This window comes from Condylura cristata, unplaced genomic scaffold (assembly GCF_000260355.1).
Source record: "Condylura cristata isolate star-nosed mole 26May11 unplaced genomic scaffold, ConCri1.0 scaffold00024, whole genome shotgun sequence".
Taxonomy (NCBI): domain Eukaryota; kingdom Metazoa; phylum Chordata; class Mammalia; order Eulipotyphla; family Talpidae; genus Condylura; species Condylura cristata.
In genome coordinates, this window is record NW_004567125.1 from 17,273,318 (window position 1) to 17,297,065 (window position 23,748).

The following is a 23,748-nucleotide window of genomic DNA, read 5'->3' on the forward strand; positions in this document are numbered from 1 at the left end:
GGATTGTTGCTACCTCCACTAGTCAGAGGCTACTGCATCAGGAAGAATTTTAGACTGGATGGATGATCCAAGTCTGTAAAATAGGGGTCTCACACCCCTGTCTCTCTCTCTGCTGTGACTCAGTTCTGAATCAAAATCTGTAAGAAATCTATCAGATTGGTTGATATTATATTTTCTCTGGAACCCTAGGTAAAAAAAGTAAGATCGGGAAAAGAAAAGAGGGTTTTGAATTGAACTGTGCTTCTTCATACAGACACTCAATCCTGCTGTTCCAACCCACAAGTGATGCCTCCTAGTGTAGGGTCCCCTTGATTCCACTTAGAGTGACTTCTCCTGTATTCCCTCCCTCACAGATACCTGGGATCTAACTACTTTGTGTTTGTTATGCCAGTGGTTGCTCGTCTGTCTGCTTTCACTCTTACAAAGCTTTTGGGAATTCTCTTGCCAATCTCCTTCCCTCCCATTTTCTTTGTCCTTGTAGATCAGTATCTTTTTATTTTTTTACTGTGATCATAACAGGTTTGGTGAAAAGAGTAGAGATGTGGGCATGTGGTCAGTCTGCCAATTTGAGCCCTAAATACTTTACATTTATTCTTTCATGTGAATTTCATCACTCTAGTACATTATTAACCCTAAAGTAATGGATACTCACATATTTATATCTTTAAAGCATTAGGATTAATATAGAGATTAAGTATTAAAATTTGAGTACAAAATCTAATATTTTCACTTTCAAGGTATAAAAACACCTTTTTTAGTAGTGAAAGGGGAATCTCCATTTTGAGGATAGTCAATGTACTTGAAAATATAGAGCAATATGTTTTAAGTGCAAAAAAAAAAAAGTGTTTTGCTCCTTCAGAATGCTATGAGAATGAAGGAGGGAGCCCCCGCCATTGGGCTCTTATAGCCAGACAGACTTCCTGGAGGAGGTGGGAATGTAATTGACCTCTAGAGAAAGGAATCAGGAAGAATAGGGTCTTCAGTTGAGCAGCGACAAGTGGTACTACCTGTGCCTCACCGGAGGAGAATATTCCAGGGTATATTTTCATTTAAGGATCTCAGTGAGTGTGAGCCCAGGATTGTATAGGCCTGTGAGGACAATCCTTCACACATGGACAGTTTATTCAGTGGCCTAGAGAAGAATCTAAAATAGTACTATTTACTAGCAGACTGCTGACTCACACATGCTGTTTACTACTCAAATGTAATTTTGATTAAAGCAGGAGTTAGATCCCAAATTAAAAGTTGGTAGTTTTGTTATGAGTTTCATACTTATATACCACCACTACAGTTATAATGTCTTAATAGCAATAAACACTAGATTCTAGTTTTCAACAGCATGTGGAACTAGTATTCTGGTATTCTCAATATTTTTACAACCACTCTCTTTTCTTTGATACTTTAATTATTTTATAAGTCAATCATCATCTCTAAGTCTTTAATCTAGGCAAACCACTATGCCATTCCATGAGGGGATTTAGTCATATGTTCATTGTTCATTCAACACTTGTTTGTTGAATGTCAGTTATGCAACTCAAACTCCCTTCAGGAAGGCAGGACATAAGTAAAGAGTAACAGGTGAGCAATGTACAAAGCATGATTAATAATAATAGTAGAAGCTAAAATAGTAACAGATTTGCTCCTTCCCATAGAAGTTTATCTCGAATTCTTGGTGGGTGCTTTAAAGTGTTAAGTCAGGCAGGCAGGGGTTGAACTGGGAGAATCTGGTGAATTGCACACATGGTTCTGAAAGATAAGTCTGCTCAGTTAGAAATCACAAGAAGCTAGATGGAGCTATTTAGTACAGGAGACTTAGAGGAAAATTAGGTTCTAGGCAGATTGGTGATGAGGGGAGAGGAAAAGACATTGTAGGAACACTTGGAGAATTAGGCTGGCTGGTGGACCAGATGATGGGAGAGGACTGGGAAATCCAGATTTGTGTCCTAGAGTCCAGAGTTGTTGCAGCCACATTTCTTAGAGGCAGTGTAAGAGAATGAGTCTTACCAGGCAGCTTTTCGCATAGGCCACCTTTGCTTTCATTAAAAGAGTGCCACTCTCTAGCTTAATTCATTTTATTGGACTTTGGTGTCAAAACATTTGTAAGAATTCCACTGATTTAAAAATATTAAATCTGCAAGTGGGATAGGGGAAAAAAGACCTTTAATAAGACCTATAATGTGTCTGGAAAAATATTAATTAAGCCTGAGCTTATTTATGGTGTATCTTTTGCAAGAAATTTTGAGGGAGAGGCAGAGTGGCAGATAGGCAAAAATATTTCTAGTGGAGGAAATGTATAGATAAAAACAAGATGTGATTGGCTATGTTCTGTGTGAAAATGAAAATACATTGACATTCCTGCAAAGCTGGAGTCCCATGGTTGGTGCAGTGGGTATAGTGAGAATTTTGAATATACTCTAAAGGACAGTACGGTGTTATCTTAAAGAATAAGGTAGAATTGGGGAGCATAATAAATATGTAACATAACTCTTGTGTCAGTTTCTCAAAGCATAAAAGACTTGCATTTATTTAAGGGGGCATCACTTTATTCTTGGCCCTGGACCCCACCCAGAAGTCCAGGAGAATGTCTCTAGTTTCCCTGTTTGCAAACATCTGACCACAATGTACTAAAAAAAAAAAAAAATTCTTTGGAAAAATATTGGTCAACATCATCTCTTGAGCAATAAGTATGGCATCTCATGAGTTTTCAGTATTCTGCAAAATCATTTACAGCCTTGGGGGAGGAATCCTTTCAACTTGAACTAACACAAGGGCTACTGCCCTGTCTTTGGACTAGTTTCTTGGTGGCACAGTCTTTTGGTCACTCCTTTGGCTGGGTCAGCAGTACCACCCATGTGGTCTACACTTACTGTTGGCAGGGCCATGCCATAGAAATGTTCCATTCATTGCGAACAGGGTGGTGCAGCACAGAGAAGATAAATAATGTCAGTTCCTCAGTAGGAGAAGTAATATCTAGCAAATTAAGAGTGTATCGTGTGGCCAATATAATAATAGAGAATACACATGGAATATTATGATGTGATTGTGACAAGAGAATTGACAATGGGAGGCACAGCTATTTAGCCTGTGCCAAATATCACTAAAGGTTCTGACCACCCAATTCTGGTGATGGTGGTGGTGGGGTGTGTGTGTGTGTGGGGGGTCTTTGTCAACACATAAGGAGTTATTGGTCACCAGCTGGGTGTCTGATAATTCAACTCAGTTTGGATACCGAGAGACAGCATCAGGTTTCACAGGTTTGAGAAGTCCCATAAAACTGTGCCTTCATCCCCACTTCAAATGCCAGCCCCAAGCCCCTGTTGTTCCTTATGCTTTTGACTGATCTGTATATATAGATTTGAGATATGATGATACCCTCCTGTGTTCAATCAGTTTGCTATAGCAGCTTATAGAACTCAGAGTTTCCATTTTCTATAATAAATAAATAAATAAATAAATAAAGTGTTGGAAAGAACCAGGTGGAAAAGATACACAGGGCCAAGTATGGGGTAAATTGAAGCTTCCTTCTCCTCAAACAAAACATCCTCCCCAAATCTCCCATTTTCACCAACCTAGAAACTTTGAAACCCTCCTTTTGGGTTTTTGTGGAAGTTTCACTACAAGATTAATTAAATCATTGGCCACTGCTGGTAGACTCAATCTCCAGTCCCTCCCCTGTTCCCAAAGGTCAGAGGTATGAGGGAAATTTCAGACCCTCTAGTCACATGGCTGGTTCTTCTGACCACCACTTGGCAGTCACCTCATAACATAAGCTCAGGTATGTTTGAATGATGTTTGTTGACTAAAAGATCATCCATTTCACCTTAGTGGTTCTGAAGGAATTTCAGAAATTAGTGACAAGGGACAAATATGGCAATAGTTGCTTCTCTCGTTTTTCTCACTCAAAACATTTGAAGGGCTTTGAGAGCTGTGAACTTGAGAGCTTGGAACTAAGCTCAAAACATACATGAAAATTGTGTTTTGGTCATCTGAATGGTGATATATGTTTCCTGTAAATCACAATGTCACAATCATATTTTAAAAAATCAACTTAGTGCCTTTGTTATGTATTTTAAAGATATTTTGGTAGCACTACTGATTTTTAATATATATTTTCTTTATTTTTTCTATTCTATACTTTATCATAAAAATATTTTAATGGGTAATTACCTCATAAAGAAGTATATTTGCTGGTTTTGTTTTTGTTTTGATTTTTGTTAGATTGGCACAGTTTACTTATTGATATACTATACTTATTGATATATGCTTAAGCTATGAGGTTTATATTAATCAAAAAAGTACATTAGTTTTTGTTAGCAGAATTTCATTTGAAAAACTATGATGCCTTTCAGAAAGTTATAAAATTCATTCAAAAATCGGTATTTGAGACATCAAAAATGAGCTTTTATGTAATACTTAATTAGATAATTTTTGACATAGTAATATAGGTAGACATAAGAGTAAAATGGAAAGGGTACAACTTAATAGTACAATTCCTCCATCTTGAAATTTTATCTGTGATGCATCACCAACAGTCAAATGTTAGTTACCAACATCTGTATATGTAACAATGTGTTAAATTGCAGGAGTAAACACAACAGAATTATTTTGTGTTCTTGCCCTCAAGGAGCTAGAAATATACTTTAAGAGGCAAGATGAACATAAATAAGAAATGCCATCCAACATAGCCTATGATGAAAACTGAAAAAGTTGAGAGCTATGAAAGAGTTCTATTATATGCTATAATCAGGGGAGGTTGAATGGAAGAGTTGGCAACTGACATAAATTTCAAGCCCACTAATATTTTACATTTTTGGAGGGAAGAAGACATTCCTAATGAGTAAAGCAACACAAACAGCAGAGACAGAAATAAATGTGCTAATTAATGTAAACTCTGACTGATGATGATTAAAAGCTATGTCAATCAGTTGAGCATTTTAATCTTTTCAAAGAGATTGATTCTCAAATATCTTCAGCTATCAGAAACTCTTAAATCATTTGAACAGACTTTATAATGTATGCTTTGTGAATTTCAATGACCAGCACTATTCTAGGTATTATACAAAAGTACGGAAGAATTCTTGGCCTTATCTTTGAAGATTTTGTTGCCTTAATTGTGAGAAAAGGTGTGCACACAAAAAAGAATTAAATCTATTCATTAACTCAACACTGCTCAAATGTTCCTCAAGTTATAAAGCTTGCTCCAGATAAATTTCCAGATGTATACATCTTTTGCAGTCCTCCCACACCCAAGGCTTTCCACACCCAGTGTACAGTTCCTTCCAGCAGTCACAGTATATTGATGATAGAGACCAGGTAGAGACCCTCACAGGCACTTCTGACTGTACACTAGGCTCATTTATCCTTTTGTTTCTCTCCAAGGTCAGTGACAACATACTTTGATCATCTCATAGCTCCCATCTCCTTCTACTTTGATTCTACTGCTTTTTATTACTCACTCTTCTGTTACTCCCATCTCAGACCACACGGTAAAACATTAGATGCCATTTTTTGACCTACCCTTTTTCTCCTTTTCTAACTCTTGTCTACTTCTTGCAGAAAAAAGAAAACAAATCACTCACTTTCTCATGTTTCCTCTCTCTTTGAACAAATAATCCCTGGACGCCTTCCATAGAAATAGTGCTAGTAACTGTCCTGTATTGAAGAAAGAAAAGGTGCCATGTTTAAACATGAAGAAAAGATGTCAAAGTAGTGAAATCAGTCTTTAAAACTTTTTAAAATATTAAGTTTATTTCTGAATCTCCATTTAAATAATTTTTTCTCTAGAATTTTACAAATGCCTCCTCCCAAATGTCTATCAAGGTAGAATGTTTAAAATACCAAACTTTATTTCTTATTAATTTACAAATATTACAAAAAATACTCTGTGCTTTTTTGTTTTTCTTTACAAATGTAACCTAATTGAACAGTAGTATTGACTGAACATTTCAGTCTGAGATGCCAGTGAACAACTTCCACAGAAATTTTTGAATGATGAGGATGTTTTATACAATGTATAATTCAAAATGAGTAGAATAAACTATCTATTATATGAATGGAGAGAGATGGGATAGTGACAGAAACTTTGGGAAAACTTTTTGCATAGAGCAGTTGGATTCTAAATAGCACTGAAATGTTTGGGAGAGATTGAAAGGTTACTTTAGGTTGGAAGAAAACTTACAGTAAAGATGTATTTGGTTGTTATGGGAATTCTTTGTGTGTGAGTTTTAAAATTTTTTACATATATTCATTATATCATCCTTCATTTTGCTACAATGTATAGTTTCCCTGTGAAATTCCCATCACCCGTTCACCTGTGAAATTCCAATCACCCATTCACCTGTGCACCATGACTATGGTCCCTTGTGCTCTTCCCACTCCTGTCCTGGTCTTTCTCTCTCCTCCTCCCTACAGAATGTCTCTGATCTATAGTTGCCTGGTGATTTTGATTTTAACTTTATTATAGTTATCTTTTTTTCCCTGATTCCTTTTTTGTTTTCTCTACACTCTCCCTCAAAGATATGGGAATTCTTATGAAGGAGGAAAGGCAATCTTGACAAATTAGAATAAGTTGATTTGTAGGTGTGCTTCAATATCATGTTATGAAATTTAGATTTTATTCCAAAATTAATAGAAAACTAAAAAAGTATTAAAGGACCATAATGAATTGAAAAGTCTAGTAAAGGAAAAGACTTGGATAGGAGGCCATGTATTGACTCATACTGTGAGATGTGTGGGACCTGGTTTAATGTAGTGGGGATGTCAAACAAGGGATCTCTTTTAAATACCTCAAACACAGTGCAGCATAGTCTTGGTGTAAAAAAGGAGGTGATGGTAGGCAGTGTATCAGAAATGATAGTGAGGCTTCAGTTTGGGTTACAGGAGAATGAAAAATAGACCAGATGGCAGAAATCGAGAAGTCAGAAGAGAAAATTTGGATAAATTGGAGGAAGGAAAGCAGTAAAAAGCACTTGGGGATCAGCTCTGTTAATGGAAATTTAATGTGAGTTCCAATGTATCATTTTAAATGGTGACATTCAGAAAGGTAAAGATAAACAGGTGAAATTATTGTTGGGAGTGACCAAAGATTTACTGACAAGGACTGAAAGAATTGAGCCTTGCATCCAGGCTTGATAAGGTGGTAATAAACTGACCTTGCATCCGGGATGGGACTAGCTGAAGGTGATAACAAACTGATAATCAATGGGCCAAGCATCCGGGAGATACAGGTGGGAGGAACTAGGCCTAGCATCAGGGGACACAGCAATGAGTCACCCCTTTGGAATGTGGACCTAGACTCTATATAAAAGACCCTTTCCCCCTTATTGGGTTGGCTGTAGCTGCAGACCCCCAGCCGAGGGGCTCTTTGTCAGCTGCTGTCCAGGAGCAATAAACTCTGCTTGCTCAGCCTTTCTGCCTCCCATCTTTCTTTCTTGAAGCCAGTCACAGAAGTTGGGACAAAACATTTGTATTCAATAATACTTGCTTTACCTTGATATCATAAAAAAACCATAATCAAAAAAAATCATAAATTATAAAAATATTATTTCAACATGTTATCAACAAAGTATTAATGAAATGGTTTGCTTTCTTTGTCTCATACTGAGTTTGTGTAATTTGATAACATTAGCATTTAGAAAACAACCTAATCTAGCTATATTGCGATGATCTGCAGTCACCTTTGGCTGGTAGTTACTATGAGACAGATTAATGAAATTATAAAGATGACATAGTAAATATCTCCTTTAAGCTAAAGGATACTTTAGCATTCCACTTTTTTGGAAACATAATTCTGTATATTCTTTCTCTTCTACTGTTCCTTTTAAAAAACTATTTCGTATTCAAAATGATTTTTTAGCAGGACATCGTTCTTTCCCAGAAACACAAAGAATTGTAAGAATATCCATGCTATTTCATTACTTAGGATGGCTGTCTGAGTTAATCCTCCATTTGCCTTACAACTTTAATTAAACAAATCAGTCTCAATCTTCTTTTTCTTTTTCCTTTGTCAGTTTGACAAACTCTTGATTATAAAGTAATTGAGCAATATGTTCTCAAAAATCTTGGAGAAATGACACTTAGAAGTTTGGAAATAAAGTTACATTTTTCATGTTCCCTTGTCTGCATCTGTGTGTGTTTCTCCAGTATTTAATATCTGACGTAAACTTGCTGGATTTTCAATCTTCACTATATGCTAAAGAATGCAGTACAAAAGGGAGCCTACTTCTATAGAAAGCACGCCAAGGACATTGTGTTCCATCTTTACAATGAAATGCAGATTTCCCATTAAAAGGCAAATCCATCATTTCAAAAGGTTGAATAGATGGTGCATTTTAAAAAATCCAGCTGCTTAAATTTAGGGCATTGAAAAACATCCAAAAAAAAAATGTTCCCTGTTCTCAAGCATTTTCATTTGATTGTATATTGGATAACTCTTCATTCAGTCTCAGATCAAGCTTCTTAGAATCCCATCCTAAAATGTCTGACAAGTGTTTCAGAGAAGTTTGACTCAACTTACTTACATTTAGTATTTTACTATTTAAGATATCCTTGGGTTTGCTAAAATATGATAAATTTTTGTACAAGAAATCTCAGGATCTTCTCACAGTGCCTTCTTCTCATGTTTATTTGTAGGGTTCTCCCACTCCCATTAAATTTCTTTGAGGATATTAGCTATTAGGATAGCCACTTTATTCTCCAAGAACTTCCTTCAGCTTCTTTAGTCATTTATCTCTCTCCACTCTATTCTACTGTGCTGGGCCCAAATATTCCATGATTAATTTAGGAGTAAAGCATGGCAAACTCACAACAGGAGAAAGAAAAATACTGACTGGTGTCATGTATATGTGGAATATAGAGAAATCAAACAAAGGGTCAGTCAAAACCAAACATTAAAGCTAACCCTTGAAAGCTGAGGCATCAAGTGAGGCTGAGGAAGATCATTGTGGAGGGAGAAGAACAATGGACTGTGGGTGCTTTGGTAGTCGGAGAGCTGGGGCGACTACCCTTGGGGGTGGGGGGAATCCTGTACTATCAAAATACCACAAGAGTGTAAAATGGGATAAAACTAAAATAAATAAAACTGTCTCCTCACCAAAAATAAATAAGTAAAAATAAAAGGAGTAGCAAAGACAGTGATTCTCCCTGCAAGAGCTTAGCAATCTATGGTGTCGACAGGTAACACGGCCCCACAGACAGCTGAAAAGTTGTGCTCCATGGGGTAAACCCAGTCACAAATTCTTATTAATGCTGTAAGTGGCAGGAACAAAAGGCTTATGTATAACGTACCTCGCTGGTATATATTTAGGCATTAGTAGCTGCTTATTAAAAGTTGCCGCAAAGTCTCCAAGTTCCCCTCCTCTGGAAGCTAATACTGCTTTTTCTCAGCATTAACATTGGAGATAGTGTCCGAGACCATTCAGTGAATGACTGTTTAGCAAGGACTCTACTGGTCATAGAAGCTAAGTCTCTTAAACTGAGTGTTTGACTCTTTTCTGTTATGCTGACTGTCAACATTGATACATATGATACTGCTCCTGCTCATTCCCTAAAGGTAAATGTTCCTAATAATTCTTTGGCATCTGGCATGTTCTATTAATACCAGTTTGATCCCATTTGTAGACCTTCCCTCTCCAATGTCCATTTTCTTCCTAAAGAATGGTTCACTTTAAAAGAAAATGTATTCTAGTAAAGATCACTTCTCATGGATTCTTTTTTTTTCTTTTCTAAACTGTTTTAGGGAATTGTCTTTTTTCCTGGGTCCTCCATTTTAGTCTACACCCTAGTGAAGGAAGTATTTTCTGTGTTGTATCATAGTTTATAGGGGGTATTTCATACTGGGGTCCTTGTGCTTCCAGTCCCCTGCCAGCACTGGCTATCAAAACTGCTTAGGCTGCAAATAAAATATGAAATGAAATCCATCTGGCATTTCTCATTGAATTAGGACCAGAACATTTTTGTTAAATATTAACAGATGGTTAAATTCTTAATATCAAACTAACATTTTAAAACATCTAAGGGGACCCACATGAGGAAGAAAGGCTAGAGGACCATGTGTTTTCTCCATCGCTGAACCCTTCCTTCCTGTACACTTTCCCTCCCCTCACCCTCTCAGCCACGTGTTGAGGATTGCTGGAGGCTCCTTTGTCAGATAACTTGGTGGCTCATATCAAAATAGTGTGTGATAGCATCAAAATATTATAATCAGATGTCAGCCAACTCAGGTGATGTGTTTCCTTTGGCATGCTTCAAGATTTTTTTTTATTAAAGCCAATTGTCTATCTCTCTCTAGGAAAAAGAAAAGAAGTATATGCTCCCTTTGGATAACCTGAAAGTTCGGGATGTGGAAAAGAGCTTTATGTCTAGCAAGCACATCTTTGCACTCTTTAACACAGAACAAAGGTAAGAAAATTATGCAGCATCTGTCTTCAGATTGTCTTTCCCTTGAATTTCTTTTGCTTGATTCAGATATTATATTTGATAACCCCCTTGAAATCTGTTAACTCCTGTTTTCCTTTATTGTGTATTTTTAGCTTCCACCAAGGGTTATGGATTCAAAAGATAAAGATTTAGAATAAGAAAAATCAACATTAGGGTTTTCCCTGCTTTTCAGCAATCCTCAAGATAATGCTGTTTCCATTCTTAAACATTTTGCTGCTATGAAGTTTTTCTTCTCCTGCATAGTTAATACTGACAAATTAGATATAATAATTTCATATAACAATTTTAATAGTGTTTAACATGACTGTATATAATTTAAATATATATCATACTAAATTCATACATCAGTGAATAGAATTTTTTCATACATCAGTGAATAGAGTTATTCAGCTAATGTGAATATAAATATAAATATATATTACTTTACAGTTCTTCACAGCATTGTCTACTTTCATTATCTGGTTTTGGTAACAATTTCCCATGATGTGAAAAGAACAGAGTGGTTATAAATTAGAGACTGTAGCTTAGAGTTGTTAACTGTTGGAATATCACAGAACTGGTACATGAAAGAGTATAAATCTGAATTCAGAATTCTGCATCTAAATGTATTTTCCCTCCCATTTGTAGTAGTTTTGCTTTATCCTTTTGCTTGTCTGTTTTCCAACAACAAAATTTTAGTTGGAGCTGATTATTGTGAAGGACAATGAGTGTTCAATGAAACTAAGCAGGAAAGTTAAACAAATGGACAAGTAACAGGATGGGATGTACAACTAGGAAAGGATAGTGAAAGGTTTGGAAAACCAAATAGAAATGTTCTAGGAAAAGCTAATTAATTGCTTTGATTCAGTTTTGCAAAGATGGAATCACTAGCTGCTGGGATCTAATTTGAACCTATCTCTCCAGTTCACTTTTCTTTATTTAGCAATGAATGAAGTTCCCTTATCATGTTCAGTGACTGGCCCAGGGTCAGTCACACAATGAATCAAAATAGCAAAAGAAGCCTTTCTCCTATTTTCCCATTCAGTTGCTCAGAGTGACTCATTATACAAAATACTTAATAAAACCACAAGAGCAAGGCATGTAGAGTCAAAAAGAAAGAAAATGAAATACAACTCCTTACCAAATGGTGAAATGGGACTTAAAAGAAAAAAGGATGTAGTATTTTTGAGAGTAACTTGTAGAGAAAAATACTGAAAATGACAAGGAAAATAAGGTTTCCTGGAGAGAGTGATTTTGTGTTCTGGTAATGGGGTCAGGCTGAATACTGTTAATACCTTCTTCTGAGCAGGGTAGAAGTGGGCAGATCCTAAAGGAACCTTAGGAACATGCACAGCCCCCTTGCCCGAATGCAGAGTGACAGATGTGAATACCACCCCCTTTTGATCCTTTTTGTGACTAGTTACTCTTTTTCAGCTGGATATTGATAGCTGTATCTTATTACTTTAAATGTTCTACTGTTCGTCTGTAGCCTGACTTTAGTTCTGCTTGGAGAAATCAGTTGTCCATCTAATTACTACTACTTTTTGTAGCTAATCTGTATTTCCTCACCTGTTAAGTATAAGATCCCTTTTGTCTTTCAAGTTTCAATGTGATGTGTTTACGTATATGATTTGCTTCCTATTTCTTGCTTGGGATTCACTGTGTTTCCAAAACCAAGGGTTTGTGATTTTTATAAATCCTGCAAAATTACACCCTTATCAATATGATTTTTGTCACTTTTCATTTCTTTCTAGTTTTTCCTTCTGGAATTCCTATTAGGCATTTACTAGACCATTTACCCTATTCTTCATATGCATAGCCCTCTACTTTGTATTTCTTTCTGCCTCATTTTGGATTATTTCTTCAATTCTGTCTTCTAATTCACTAATGCCCTTTTTATCTGTGACCAAGCCAAAATGACAGTCTGTATCTTTCTTTTCTAGTGAACATATTTGTTCCTCCATTCCATCTTATTTTTTGGTGTTTAGACAATCCTGGTTCTCACATAAATACCAAAGTCTCATTTCTTACTTTTTGTGGCCAAAAATCCTAGTCTTATGGTTACTAAAACTGATACCAGTGGCAAAAGTTACAAAAGGTGTACTTCATTTTGTCTATTTTGGGTAAGGGGGCTCTTAATGATTCCTCCATTTCAAAGAGAATTTAGGAATTTAAAGTAATATTTTTTAAACAATTCTAGATGTCTTGTAGGAAAGAATTTTAAAGTTTCCATTCTGACATTTTGGTTGAAATTAAGTGATCTTTTATTACCACTAGATTGTAAAGACACAGAACTATGTTCCTGACTTCCTCCCAGAAGTGAGAATTATGGTAAAGTGAACCAGAGAAACCACCTTGAGATTCTCTGTTTACAGATACGAATATCTTACAAATGATTAAGAATGAAAAAGCCCTAAGTTCCCCTGGTTTTTCATTTAGTTTTTCAATAAGCCATTTAGTTTTTCAATAAGCAAATGTTTATTCAGTTATTTGAATTCTAAAATATTTGTTGTGCATTTCTGAATTATGACTCCTGCATATCCACATTGCTCTCTACATGATATGCTAGGTTGCTAGATGTGACCTTGTTTTGTATGGCATATAACCACCAGTGAGTGTCAGGCAACATTCATTTTCTACTAACTTTAACACAGAAAATTTAAAAAATCAATAAAGAGATAAATAAGGAAACAAGGTAGTCTGACTGAACAGATACCACACAGGAGACAAATAGATTTTAGTGTGTAAGATAAATATTTAACCAGCTTCTATGATAGTTACTACATAGGGTTTAACTTCAAGGAATAGTAGACATCATAGAAGGTGACTGGCATAATAAAAGGTGACTGGCAAGGATATTGTCAGGAATTGATGGAAAGAAAAGGGAAAGTAATATAGCAAACAGAAATTGTATTGAGCAACTCAAATGAGTAGGAAGTGTTGTTTACTCTGTTGTCTTTCTCTTCTGGAAGGTAGGATGGGCCCTAATTAAAAAAAAAAAAGGCTTTTTGTTTCCAGAGGTTTTATTGAATTGGACTTCCCAGTGAATTTGTATATTTTAATACTGCATGTAGGAAGAAAACTCCCAAAGACCATATGCTTAGCATAATTCTATCAATGCACTTAAATGTCTTTTCACCATTGAAAATGATTTTGAAGTTATGTTTCTAGTTTTTCTCTGAGATATGACCTTACAAGAAATTAAGTGTTCTTTCATTTCTATGGGTTTATCTTTGGTTAATTTAGAAGAGATTTTCTAAATGTTTCTATTGGTTTGTATTTTGCATCCCTGTTTTCAACTGTAATATTTTGAATCGATTTATTGATTTATTCAGCAGACCTATGTGAGATATATTAGCTTGGGACTAAGAACTCTTGTATGAAGACTGGGGTGGCACTCATACATGTCCTCTTCACCTCACAGTTTAAGGAGTGGACATCTGAATACTAAAATGCCTTCCCCATGTCACAGACACGTTAATGGTCCACCTGGAGCTGGAATCCAGGTCTGAGGACTCCTAATCCAGGCTGCTTCCTGGTGGGATAGTTGGGATATTAACTATGGAATGAGAATTCCATTTATCATTTTAATTGAAAATGTTCCTAAAAGAACAACAACGGAGAGATTTTTAACTTCCTTATAAGTATTTTAGTTTACTGGTAAGTCTTAATGAATTTTTGTGGCACTCTTAACCTCATTGGCAAAGCCGGATATGGTACTGACCTCTGTACCCTGTTGTTGAAAAACCATATTAATCGTTGCTACTTGTATCGAGCATTATTCCTAAGAGCTCATTTGGTTGCTATATTTCAACTTTCCACTATAAAATTTAAAGCAGTTGCTCTGTGGTCCCCAATCATCAGGTGTGTGGGAACTGATACATTTAACATCCTTCTTTAAAAGGCCTTCAGTGTCCTGGTGAGTTAATATGATCTTTATGAGTCTAGTGGCCAGAGTTTTGAGCCATTCTAAACAGTGTTTTAGTGCTAAGACTTTTATAAATGGAAGGAATTGTTACTAGTTGCAGTGACTTCAGCACTTGAGGAGGGTGAATTTCACACCTAGCCTGATTTGACCTGAAAATCCAACAGGTAAGAATATGCATCCCTGGTCCCTCTCCTGGCTTTTCAAAGTGGGCACCCCACATTTGTGGAGAAACTGATAAATTGACTACTTTACCCTCATATTCATGGCATTGAAAACCATGCTGAAAATCCTGAACTTCTTTGTGGCAGGGTTTTTGTTCCATTTGATTTTCTTAGAAATGCCGTGTTTTCTCTGGTAAGAGCACATCTAGATAATGGCCTCACTGTGCTGGTCTTTGCTCTCCCCAGGCAGGCCTTCACTTTTAAGGTCATGCTAAGGCCCATTTGGTCCAAGGTATGTCAGCTCTGTAGCCAGCGGAGATCTGTGTCTGTCCAGGGGGGGATGTAGAGCAGCCGCATGCTATTTTCTGAGCACCTCTTGGGGTTGTCCTGCTCTGTTTTCTTTTAAAATAAAGCATTCTTTCTTTGACGCTGCTTTGTAGCAGCAATTCAGGATATGGCTTATCAACATTACCAAGTGTTCCAATTCACCTCCTCCCCCCTTTTCCTACAGAAAGTGATTTTTAGGATGTTTCCCTGCTCCACTTAGACCCCAGCACATTGCTGACACTCAATAAATGTCAAATAATACTGCATTATAGCTTGTGTGAGCTCTTTAGGTGTTCTGAAAAGAATGGCTCTTTATTCTCATTGTTGAGTGGTATATTTTTCCACTTGTTAGCTGGAAAGGAATTAGAGTCAGGTTTTCCATTTATATACCTTTATAGCTATGTTTCTATATTAAGACATGCTTAGAGTTTAAGTTGTTTGGAAAAGTGCTTAATTAAACAAATATGCTGGGTAAAAGGTATATGGAATGTCTGTCTAAAAGGTCATGTCTTAGGTGGATGTTGCGGAGTGTCAGATCTTTATTAAAAGATCTATTCCATCAATAGGGATGGTAGAGCTAGCATATATTGTAAATTCAGTATAGTAATATCAAGTGGCATTTTTTACTGGGAAATGAAATATTGTGTTAGGAATACAATGCAGTTTAGTTTGTGTATGAAACATAAATTTGATACCCTAAGTTGTATTATTTCATTTTACCCCACTATTATCAAAAGAATATCTAATACATTTCTGCTTGCTTCACAGAATACTAAGTGAGCATTATTTTGTCTTAGGAATACTCTGATTCAAGGAGACTTTTCTCTGTTAGATGAAGATTCAGTTAGTAACCAGTCTTTCCATCTAAGCTGAGTAATGAAATGTGTGTCATGTAATTTTCCCATGGAATGTGGGCTGGTCATCATTCCACCTAGGGCTGTTTGGGAAAAGGTGTGGGTGAGAGTAGAACTACTTTACCACTCCCAATAACTAACCTAGCTCAGTGTTCCCTTTCTGTAACTTGAGGCATGATATGGAGGACATGTTTTTCCCACGTGACATCTGAGGTACTGCCCAGACGAGCATGTAAGCAACTGGTATGAATCAAGTGTCAGTAGTTTTGCTGTGAGCAACTCTCAATTGGTGTGTTTAAGTAAAGGAATGGAATTTTAACACCTTGTAGTTTTTTATGCTTTTAACATAATGGTAAATTAATTAATGAATTAAAACCTAATCATGTCCTCATTATATCTCCACTGCTGGAATTTCCATGAAGGAGGCTGTGTTTACCTTATTTATTACTTTATTTTCAGTGCCTATAATTGAGAATGTTCAAGAACATGGATGAATGAATGAGTGAGTGAGTGGTGGATATTAAACATTTCCCCTCTGTTTTATAGAGAAAATATATGTAATACCAATTACTAATAAAAAAAACATTCTATAGGTAGACTAACAATGAAGATCTAGAGGAAAACTCTTAGAGGAGATGACTTTAGCACATAAATAAATCCTTCATTTAAAAAATTAAAACCCAGAATTTCAGATATATACAAACTATAAAACTGAATTATATAAAACAAAAGCCCATGGCACTGTCCTTTAAGGAAAAAAAAATACAGATGTTTTATTGTAAATTGTGCCAGAGTTCTCAAAATTTTGCTTTGTTATTCAAAAGTATTTTGTAACTATCTACATTTAGCTTTCCAAATCCTCACTTCATTAGCTTCACCAAAATATCAACAAATTTCACGTTTTTTGTTAACTATAAAAACTTGACAGTTAGGGAGGTAGAAAACCAGAAGACAGGCTTTTACTTCTCAGCTCATAAGTTTTAGGTCCTTCTTGCTTCTTCTGGAACTATTAAATTCACATGGGTCAGGCAGAAATTTGAAGACTTTTGCAGAGTTATTGATTGTCAAGTACAATATGACAGTAATGTTTTATTTCCTTCTATAAATCTGAAAGATAACCACTGTGCTTGCCTTAGTGAGAAGTTGGATAGGAGTACACATTTAGCAAATCAATAAAAGGACATTTTATATCGTTGAAAGCTGTTAAATACAAATCTTTGAATCAGAGAACAATGTTTTTGAGTCTGCGCTCTTCCTTTGTTCTAGTCTCTCATTGCAAAGATATTTGTCATCACATGGTTCTGATCCTGTGTATCCAATAGTTTCCCAATTCTCACTACAGCATCTCTCCCTTTATGAGTGTTTAGGAAATCCTAGGTATAACACAAAGGAGGGGTGAAAATCTTTTCAAAGGGGAGCCTGAAGAGAGATGTATTGGAGGACCAAAATAGCCTGCTCAATCGACTTATTTATCAACCTCATGAAGACAGAAATCAAATATGATTTGGTAATATTTTTGTGAACTAAGTCTGTAATAATTGATTTCACAGCTAAGATACAGTCTCATGAAAGCCAGAATAATTGCTTGGGTATGAAATGTCTGTGGCTTGAAGCAATCAATTTAAATTCTACTCTTATTGGTTTTCAAATTAAACTCTGAGATGAAATAGGAGTAGATGCCCCACTTGAATGACTGTTTCTGCCTCCTCTGAGGGAGAAAAATAGCAAGTTGGTGCTTTTCAGCTCTTTCAAATGTCATTAGAAAGCTTTGGTGAAATTTTTCATGCTTAAAACACCTGTGAGTCATCCATATCCATTTTTCTAGGGGAATTAGGCCTTATGCTCTATGGGAGTCTTTGATTGTTTCAAAGGGAATGCTAGAGTAGAATCAGCAATTTAAGATTCAGTTAGTTCCTTTCTTCCACAGACTCAGACTGGAGTTGAATCTTAAGTTATTAGACTGGAGTTGATCCCATGCAGGGATTTTGGTCAGTGTTTGAGGCATTCATGTTCAGGAGGTTTGCATCCAAGGATTGTCTTGATGAATGAGCGTAACACGACTGTGTAAAGTACAAGAACAAAAAGAAATTATGCCCTTCACAGCAAGTTTACTTTTCTTCTAGGATTTCAGAACAAACATATTGCCCATTCCCTACCTACTTCCGGGAACAACTATTTGCTCATGGGCAAACCCCTCCCCCCCACTCCTCTCAGACAAACTTTAGGGTTTGGGATAGACGTGTGCCTCCATTTGGGGAACCATAAAACGTTCCCAGCTGTGCTCATTAATGATCGGGAAGCACTCGCTAGTAGCAAACATATAGCAGAAATGTGTGTGCTGGCTTGTCAGAGACTTTCCTTAAATGAGACGCTGGTGTGGTGAATTTGCAAGAGAAGGTCTGCTAGATCATCATTAAAAGAGAATGGTACAAACAAACCCCTGTCATTAAACTTGAGGTTGCTTGTAAATAAGATTGTATTGCCAGTATTTGTAGGAAAAAAATAGCTTTTCTTTTAGAAGGAGGCTAGTTATGCTTAACAACTGAACTAAGGTATCAAACTGATCTTATCTGAGGCTTTTGTTTTAATGAAGGTATTTACATTCTGGTTATTTATGTTAAGAACAGAGTCATAGTGAGTTTATGAAGTGTGCAGATGATTTGGTGGTGGCATGGTTACCCCAACTGAGGGCAAGAAGGAGATTGCCAAGTATACAGGTATTTCAACAACCTCTGGGGGAGCTTAAGAAATGAATTAGCTGGAGTGTGAAAATTTCCCTAGCTGAGTCTAGCCTGCAGGAAATTTCTAAACACCTAAATTTCTCTGGCAAACTTAGAGGCCTCCCAAGAACAAATCAAACTAAACTAAGGGCATGTTTTGCTGACTATTGGAATAATCAGGCTTTTAGAGATGACCTGTAGAATGTTGTAGAATAGTCCACAGTATGTATATGGAAAAACTTGAATCAATAGAACATGAATAAAGAGGAAAAAGTCCAAAGAGAGTTATTATTAAAATCTGTAGCTTTTTAAATGCAGTTATGTTAAGCAAGTCACCCAGGGCAGTCTGGTAAACACAGTCTTTTCCATTATTACCTGAGTTGTCAGATACTATCCTGCCTCTTTACTGAAACAGTAACACCTTGGCAGGGAGTTCCTGAGTTTGAAAAATAAAAGCCTGTAATCAAAGGAACTTATGGGTAAGTACTATGTGAAGATCACTAAGCTCCCTCAAATCATGCACTGAATAATATTAGTTATAAGCCTGACTTTTTACAATATCAATTTACAAAATCAGGAATCTTTATGACCTAACATTGCATGTGTCATATATTTTTATTTTTCCTCTATTGCTTTACTGTGGAACCAACTTACCCATAAAGAATGTCCTTAGTAACTATACCTGCTGAGAGAAAATATGGTGAAGGTTTTAATTATATACCTTGCATATAAATTATGTTATTCAGCTTCTATTTGCTGCATTCAGAGGGAAACTATTCCCTGGCATGTGTAATTAATTTTAATTAACACACACAGCCTGAGTGCAGGGAACTGACATGGCACAAGCCTTGGTAGAAAATGTTAGTCACACTCTGAATCTAACTCTGAGCAGATGCATGTTTTCATAGAGAAAATATTTGCAGTGTCTGATGAAGTGAGCTTTTTCCTTTCCTTTTCTTTTCTAATTTTGAAATTCCCTATGATACTTACAATCTGAAGGAAATATTATCCTATAAAGGAAGAACAATTCCAGAGTAGTTTTAACTACTCAAACACAGTATCTATCTTCCTTGGCATTTAGTGTGTTTGTTCAATCCAAACCTTACTTCACACATCGATTATAGGCCAAAGCATGTGTCGCATGTCTTATACTAGTAGATTTTAACCCCAACTCATTGGTATATTATAGATGGTTATGCTTTAGAAAGTAGATCAATGCTTGTAACTTGGTTACTCTCTCAGTGCACTGAAGTAGTTAAAATAATTCTGCATTTTGATGATTATGATTAATTTTAAAAATAGGCCATATCCAATCCATACCAAAGCTTCTCAACCTTTTTTGTCTGAGGACCCCTTCCCACTACTAAAAATCATTGAAGATTTCAAAGAATTTCTATTTATGTGGATCGTGTAGATTACAGTGGGAGTTTTTGACTTCACACTGTAGCTTGATATTGGCTATAGCAAGAGTATTTATACCATGGAAACTGGCAGGTACTACAGGCCACAGCTTTTTTTTTCCTTCCAAAATGTTAGTTGTTAAACATTTATCAGTACACCACTGGCTATATCCATTGTCAGAAATCGCAAACTAGTTTTTAAAAATTCATTCATTAAATCATTAAAATTAACAGTAATAAATCCATTTTATATTACTATAAATAGTAAGTTTTATGGGAAAATAACTATATTTTGAAATATCAATGAGAAGAGTGGACTTTTTATTTTTTTTACAATTTTGGAAGTCTCTTTAATGTGTAGCTTAATGGAAGACAGCTGGATTCTCATATCTGCTGTTTTCCATCTGTTGCAATATGTTATTTTCATTGAAGTATATGAAGAAAATTTGGCTTCACACAGATATGTAGTTAGAAAAGGGAAAAGAATTTTAATAGCATTTTCAGATAATTGTGGAAAGTCTTCTTTGATACCTCACCAAAACTCAACAAGTGCTAGTTTCCAAAACTTAGTGCATTGTGGAATTTATATCATATTGATGCATTTTTTATTTGTTAAATAATTGGCTTATCCTATACTTTAAATGAATCTTTTCCACAGCTACCACCAGTGCCCCCCAAAATCCTCCATCATAATTCACCCCCTGTACTTTCCTCCCCAACCTTGTCCCATTGGAAGTCTCAATTCTACAATCAGATTTCTAATTTCTTTTTGGTTTAAGTTATTTTCTTTCTTTATATTATACATATGAGTTAAACCATACACTATTTGTCATTTTCTTTTTTATCATTTTAGTATAGCCCTTTTCAGTTCCATCACAAAAGGCAAAGTTTATCTTTATTAATAGCTGACTAGTATTCCAATATGTATATAGACCACATCTTCTTAATCCGCTTATGTTCTTGGACACTTAGGTTATTTTCGTAACTTGGGAATTGCAAATAGTACTACAATGAGCATAGGAGTGCATATCTCAGAGCCAGTTAGCATTTATGAATTTTTCAAACAGATTCCTAGGAGAGGGATTGCTGGATCATTTGGTAGATCTATTTTTAATATTTTGAGAAATCTCCATAATGTTTTCCATAGAGGCTGAATTTGTTTGCATTCCCACCAACAGTAGTATGAGGATTCCTTTTTTCTGTACACTCTACCATCACTTACTTGTTTGTTTCTTGACTTTTTAAGATAAGCCGAAATCACAAGTGTGGTTGATATCTTATTGTGGTTTTGATTTGTATCCCCCAATGACAAATGATTTCGGTATCTTCTCATGTGCCTGTGACATCATCGTCTTTAGAGAAATGTCTATTAAGATCCTCTACCCACTTTTTTTTGTTCGATTTTGTTTGCATGTTTATTGAGTTTTTCTAGATCTTGGATATTTGCTCTTCTGCGATGTCTGATGTGCAGATACCTTCTTTAATTTAGTAGGATGTTTACATTTTAGTGACAGTTTATTTCATTGATCAGAAGCTTTTTAAATTGACATAGTCCCTTTTGTTTATTTTTTATTTGGTTTCCTGGCTGTTGAAGTAAATTCTCCAAAGTCATTTTAAGGTGACTCTCAAGGAGAAAATCACTAATATTTTCTCCTACGTGTTTTATAGTTTCAAGTATTACATCCAAGATTTCAATTCCTTCTGAATTAATTTTTATGTTTAGGGTGATTAAGTGATCTAGTTTCACTCTTCTGGTTATGACTGTCCAGTTTTCCCAATACCATTTTTTAAATAAACTTTCTTTTCTTCAGTGTATTTGGTTCCTATGTCATAAGTTGACTTTTTTTTTCTAGACACAATTCTGTTCCATTCATCTGAGCATCTATTTTTGTTCCAGTACCATAGGGTTCTGATTACTATTACATTGTGGAGTAATTTGAAGTCTGGGAATGTAAAACCATCATTGTTCTTTTTTGTCAGTTTTGCTTTGGATATTTGGGATTGTTTGTGGTTTCATACAAATTTCAGTAATGTTTGCTCAGTTTCCTTGAAGAATGGCTTGGAATTTTGATAGGGATTGCATTAATGAGTTCTTTTTCTTTACAAGTTTACTGGTTGTTCTCAATATTGGGCCATAATTTAAAGACATAATAATGTGGTTGAAAATGGTCCAGTTGTATAAGACAATAAAACAATTATAAACATCTATAAATCTAAGACAAAGGAATTATTTTTCATTTGTCCCCATGTTTATAGCTTTGTTTCTTTGCATTGAGTTTCTTTTCATTGAGTTTCTTCATTGTAAGAGTCAGAGCACCTTCTAACACATTGGGGTTTTCTCCCTGGTTTTTGAGATATAATTGATGTATAGCTGACATATTAGTCTTTCTAGCAGTTTTCCAGCAGCTAAACTTTAAGAAATGAATCTTAAAATCTTTTTGTAAGCTAAAGATCCATCCTTAAAAATAAGTAAAATATACTGTAGCTATATTTTCATTTATTTAGAAAAGGTTCTAGTGTCTGGGACAACACATTATAGCTAAAAATTTAAAGAATTGCAAAGCAAGGCAAGGGCTCATATGTATACATTTGTAATTTTCCACATAGATAGGAGGAAGCTAGGATTTCTAAATAACAATTGATTGGATTGTGATGAAGATACAAAGATGGTAGCAGATGCAAGTGAAATCAACTACTAAGAATACAGGAGAAGTACTTGAGCAAAAATGAGTCAGTCTCTAAAAACATACTTTTTTTTTTTAAATATTTATTCATACAGAACTGGGGTACAGGTCAGAGATGCAGAGGGTGAGAGGATTCACCAGGGACAGAGCGGGGAACAGAACAGGCAGATCAACCAAGTACACTGCTGAGGGGAGCAGCGGGAGCATCAGGAGAGGTCTGCCACACCATGTGGTCACCTCCGGGGCAGGTGGGGATGGAACTCATGCGGAAGTGGCTTAAGCTTCTTAATGCTGTGCTTTAACCCGCTCTGCCACCAGAGAGGGCCTAAAAACACACATTTTTGAAAACTCAAGAAACCATGAGCAGATCCATGCTTGCCTTTCTTTAATTGCCCAAGTGGCAATATCATCACTTGCAGTATGACTTCTAGAAAACTCCTCTGTACATCCATAACAGAAAGAGAGTAAACAACAACAAACTAATGACAGAAAGGAGAGAGTGAGGGGACTTATTCTGGCTCCTACTCTCAAAATCATTGTGGAACATTGAGATCCAGAGAAACAGCATCTGGGCAAGTGAAAGCTGAATGGGCACTGGAGAGATCTGGCCTCACTGAGAAGAATTAAACCTGGACAAAGGAGTTCCTATGAAGCCGAGATGGTATCATATATATTTTTTCATGCAAATTTGCCAGAAAGTGCACAAGAAGAAACACCCAGATGCTTTGATCTGCTTCTCAGGGTTTTTTTTTTCTTTAACTTTTTAAAAATTATATTGGTTTATTTTTACAGATTTCTTGTGTATTTTTCCATCTCAGTTGCAATCCCCTTGGGTTTCCCATCACCAAATCACCCATGTGCCATCACCATAGTCCAGTACATTTCCCTCCACCCACTGTTTTGATCCCATTCCGCACTTCACCCCCACAAAATGTCTCTGGTGTATAGCTATTCATCATTATCATTATTTTCTCGCCTGTTCTGTTATATTCCTGCAATGAGAGAAACCATCTGGTATTTTTCCTTTTCTTTCTGAATTATTTCACGAAACATGATCTTTTCCAGCTCCATCCATGTTGCTGCAAAAGACATGTGTTTCCTTTTTTTGGTTGCTGAGCAATATTCCATTGTATATATGTACCACATCTTTTTAACCCAGTCATCCATTTTTGGGCATTTGGGTTGTTTCCATGTCTTTCCATTTGTGAATAAAGCAGTAATGAACATGGGGGTGCAGGTATCTTTTTGAATCAGTGTT

The 23,748-nt window shown here is 35.9% G+C and overlaps 1 protein-coding gene across 3 annotated transcripts in view; it reads left to right on the forward strand.

The window, feature by feature from the left end:
• Positions 1 to 23,748, forward strand: part of DNM3 (dynamin 3) — a 484,254-nt gene that overhangs the window by 328,944 nt on the left and 131,562 nt on the right. For all 3 annotated transcript variants that reach the window (XM_012728988.1, XM_004688484.2, XM_004688483.2), the window contains exon 15: positions 10,289 to 10,398. In XM_012728988.1, the coding sequence (XP_012584442.1) occupies positions 10,289 to 10,398 (110 nt within the window). The remainder of the gene's footprint in view (positions 1 to 10,288; positions 10,399 to 23,748) is intronic.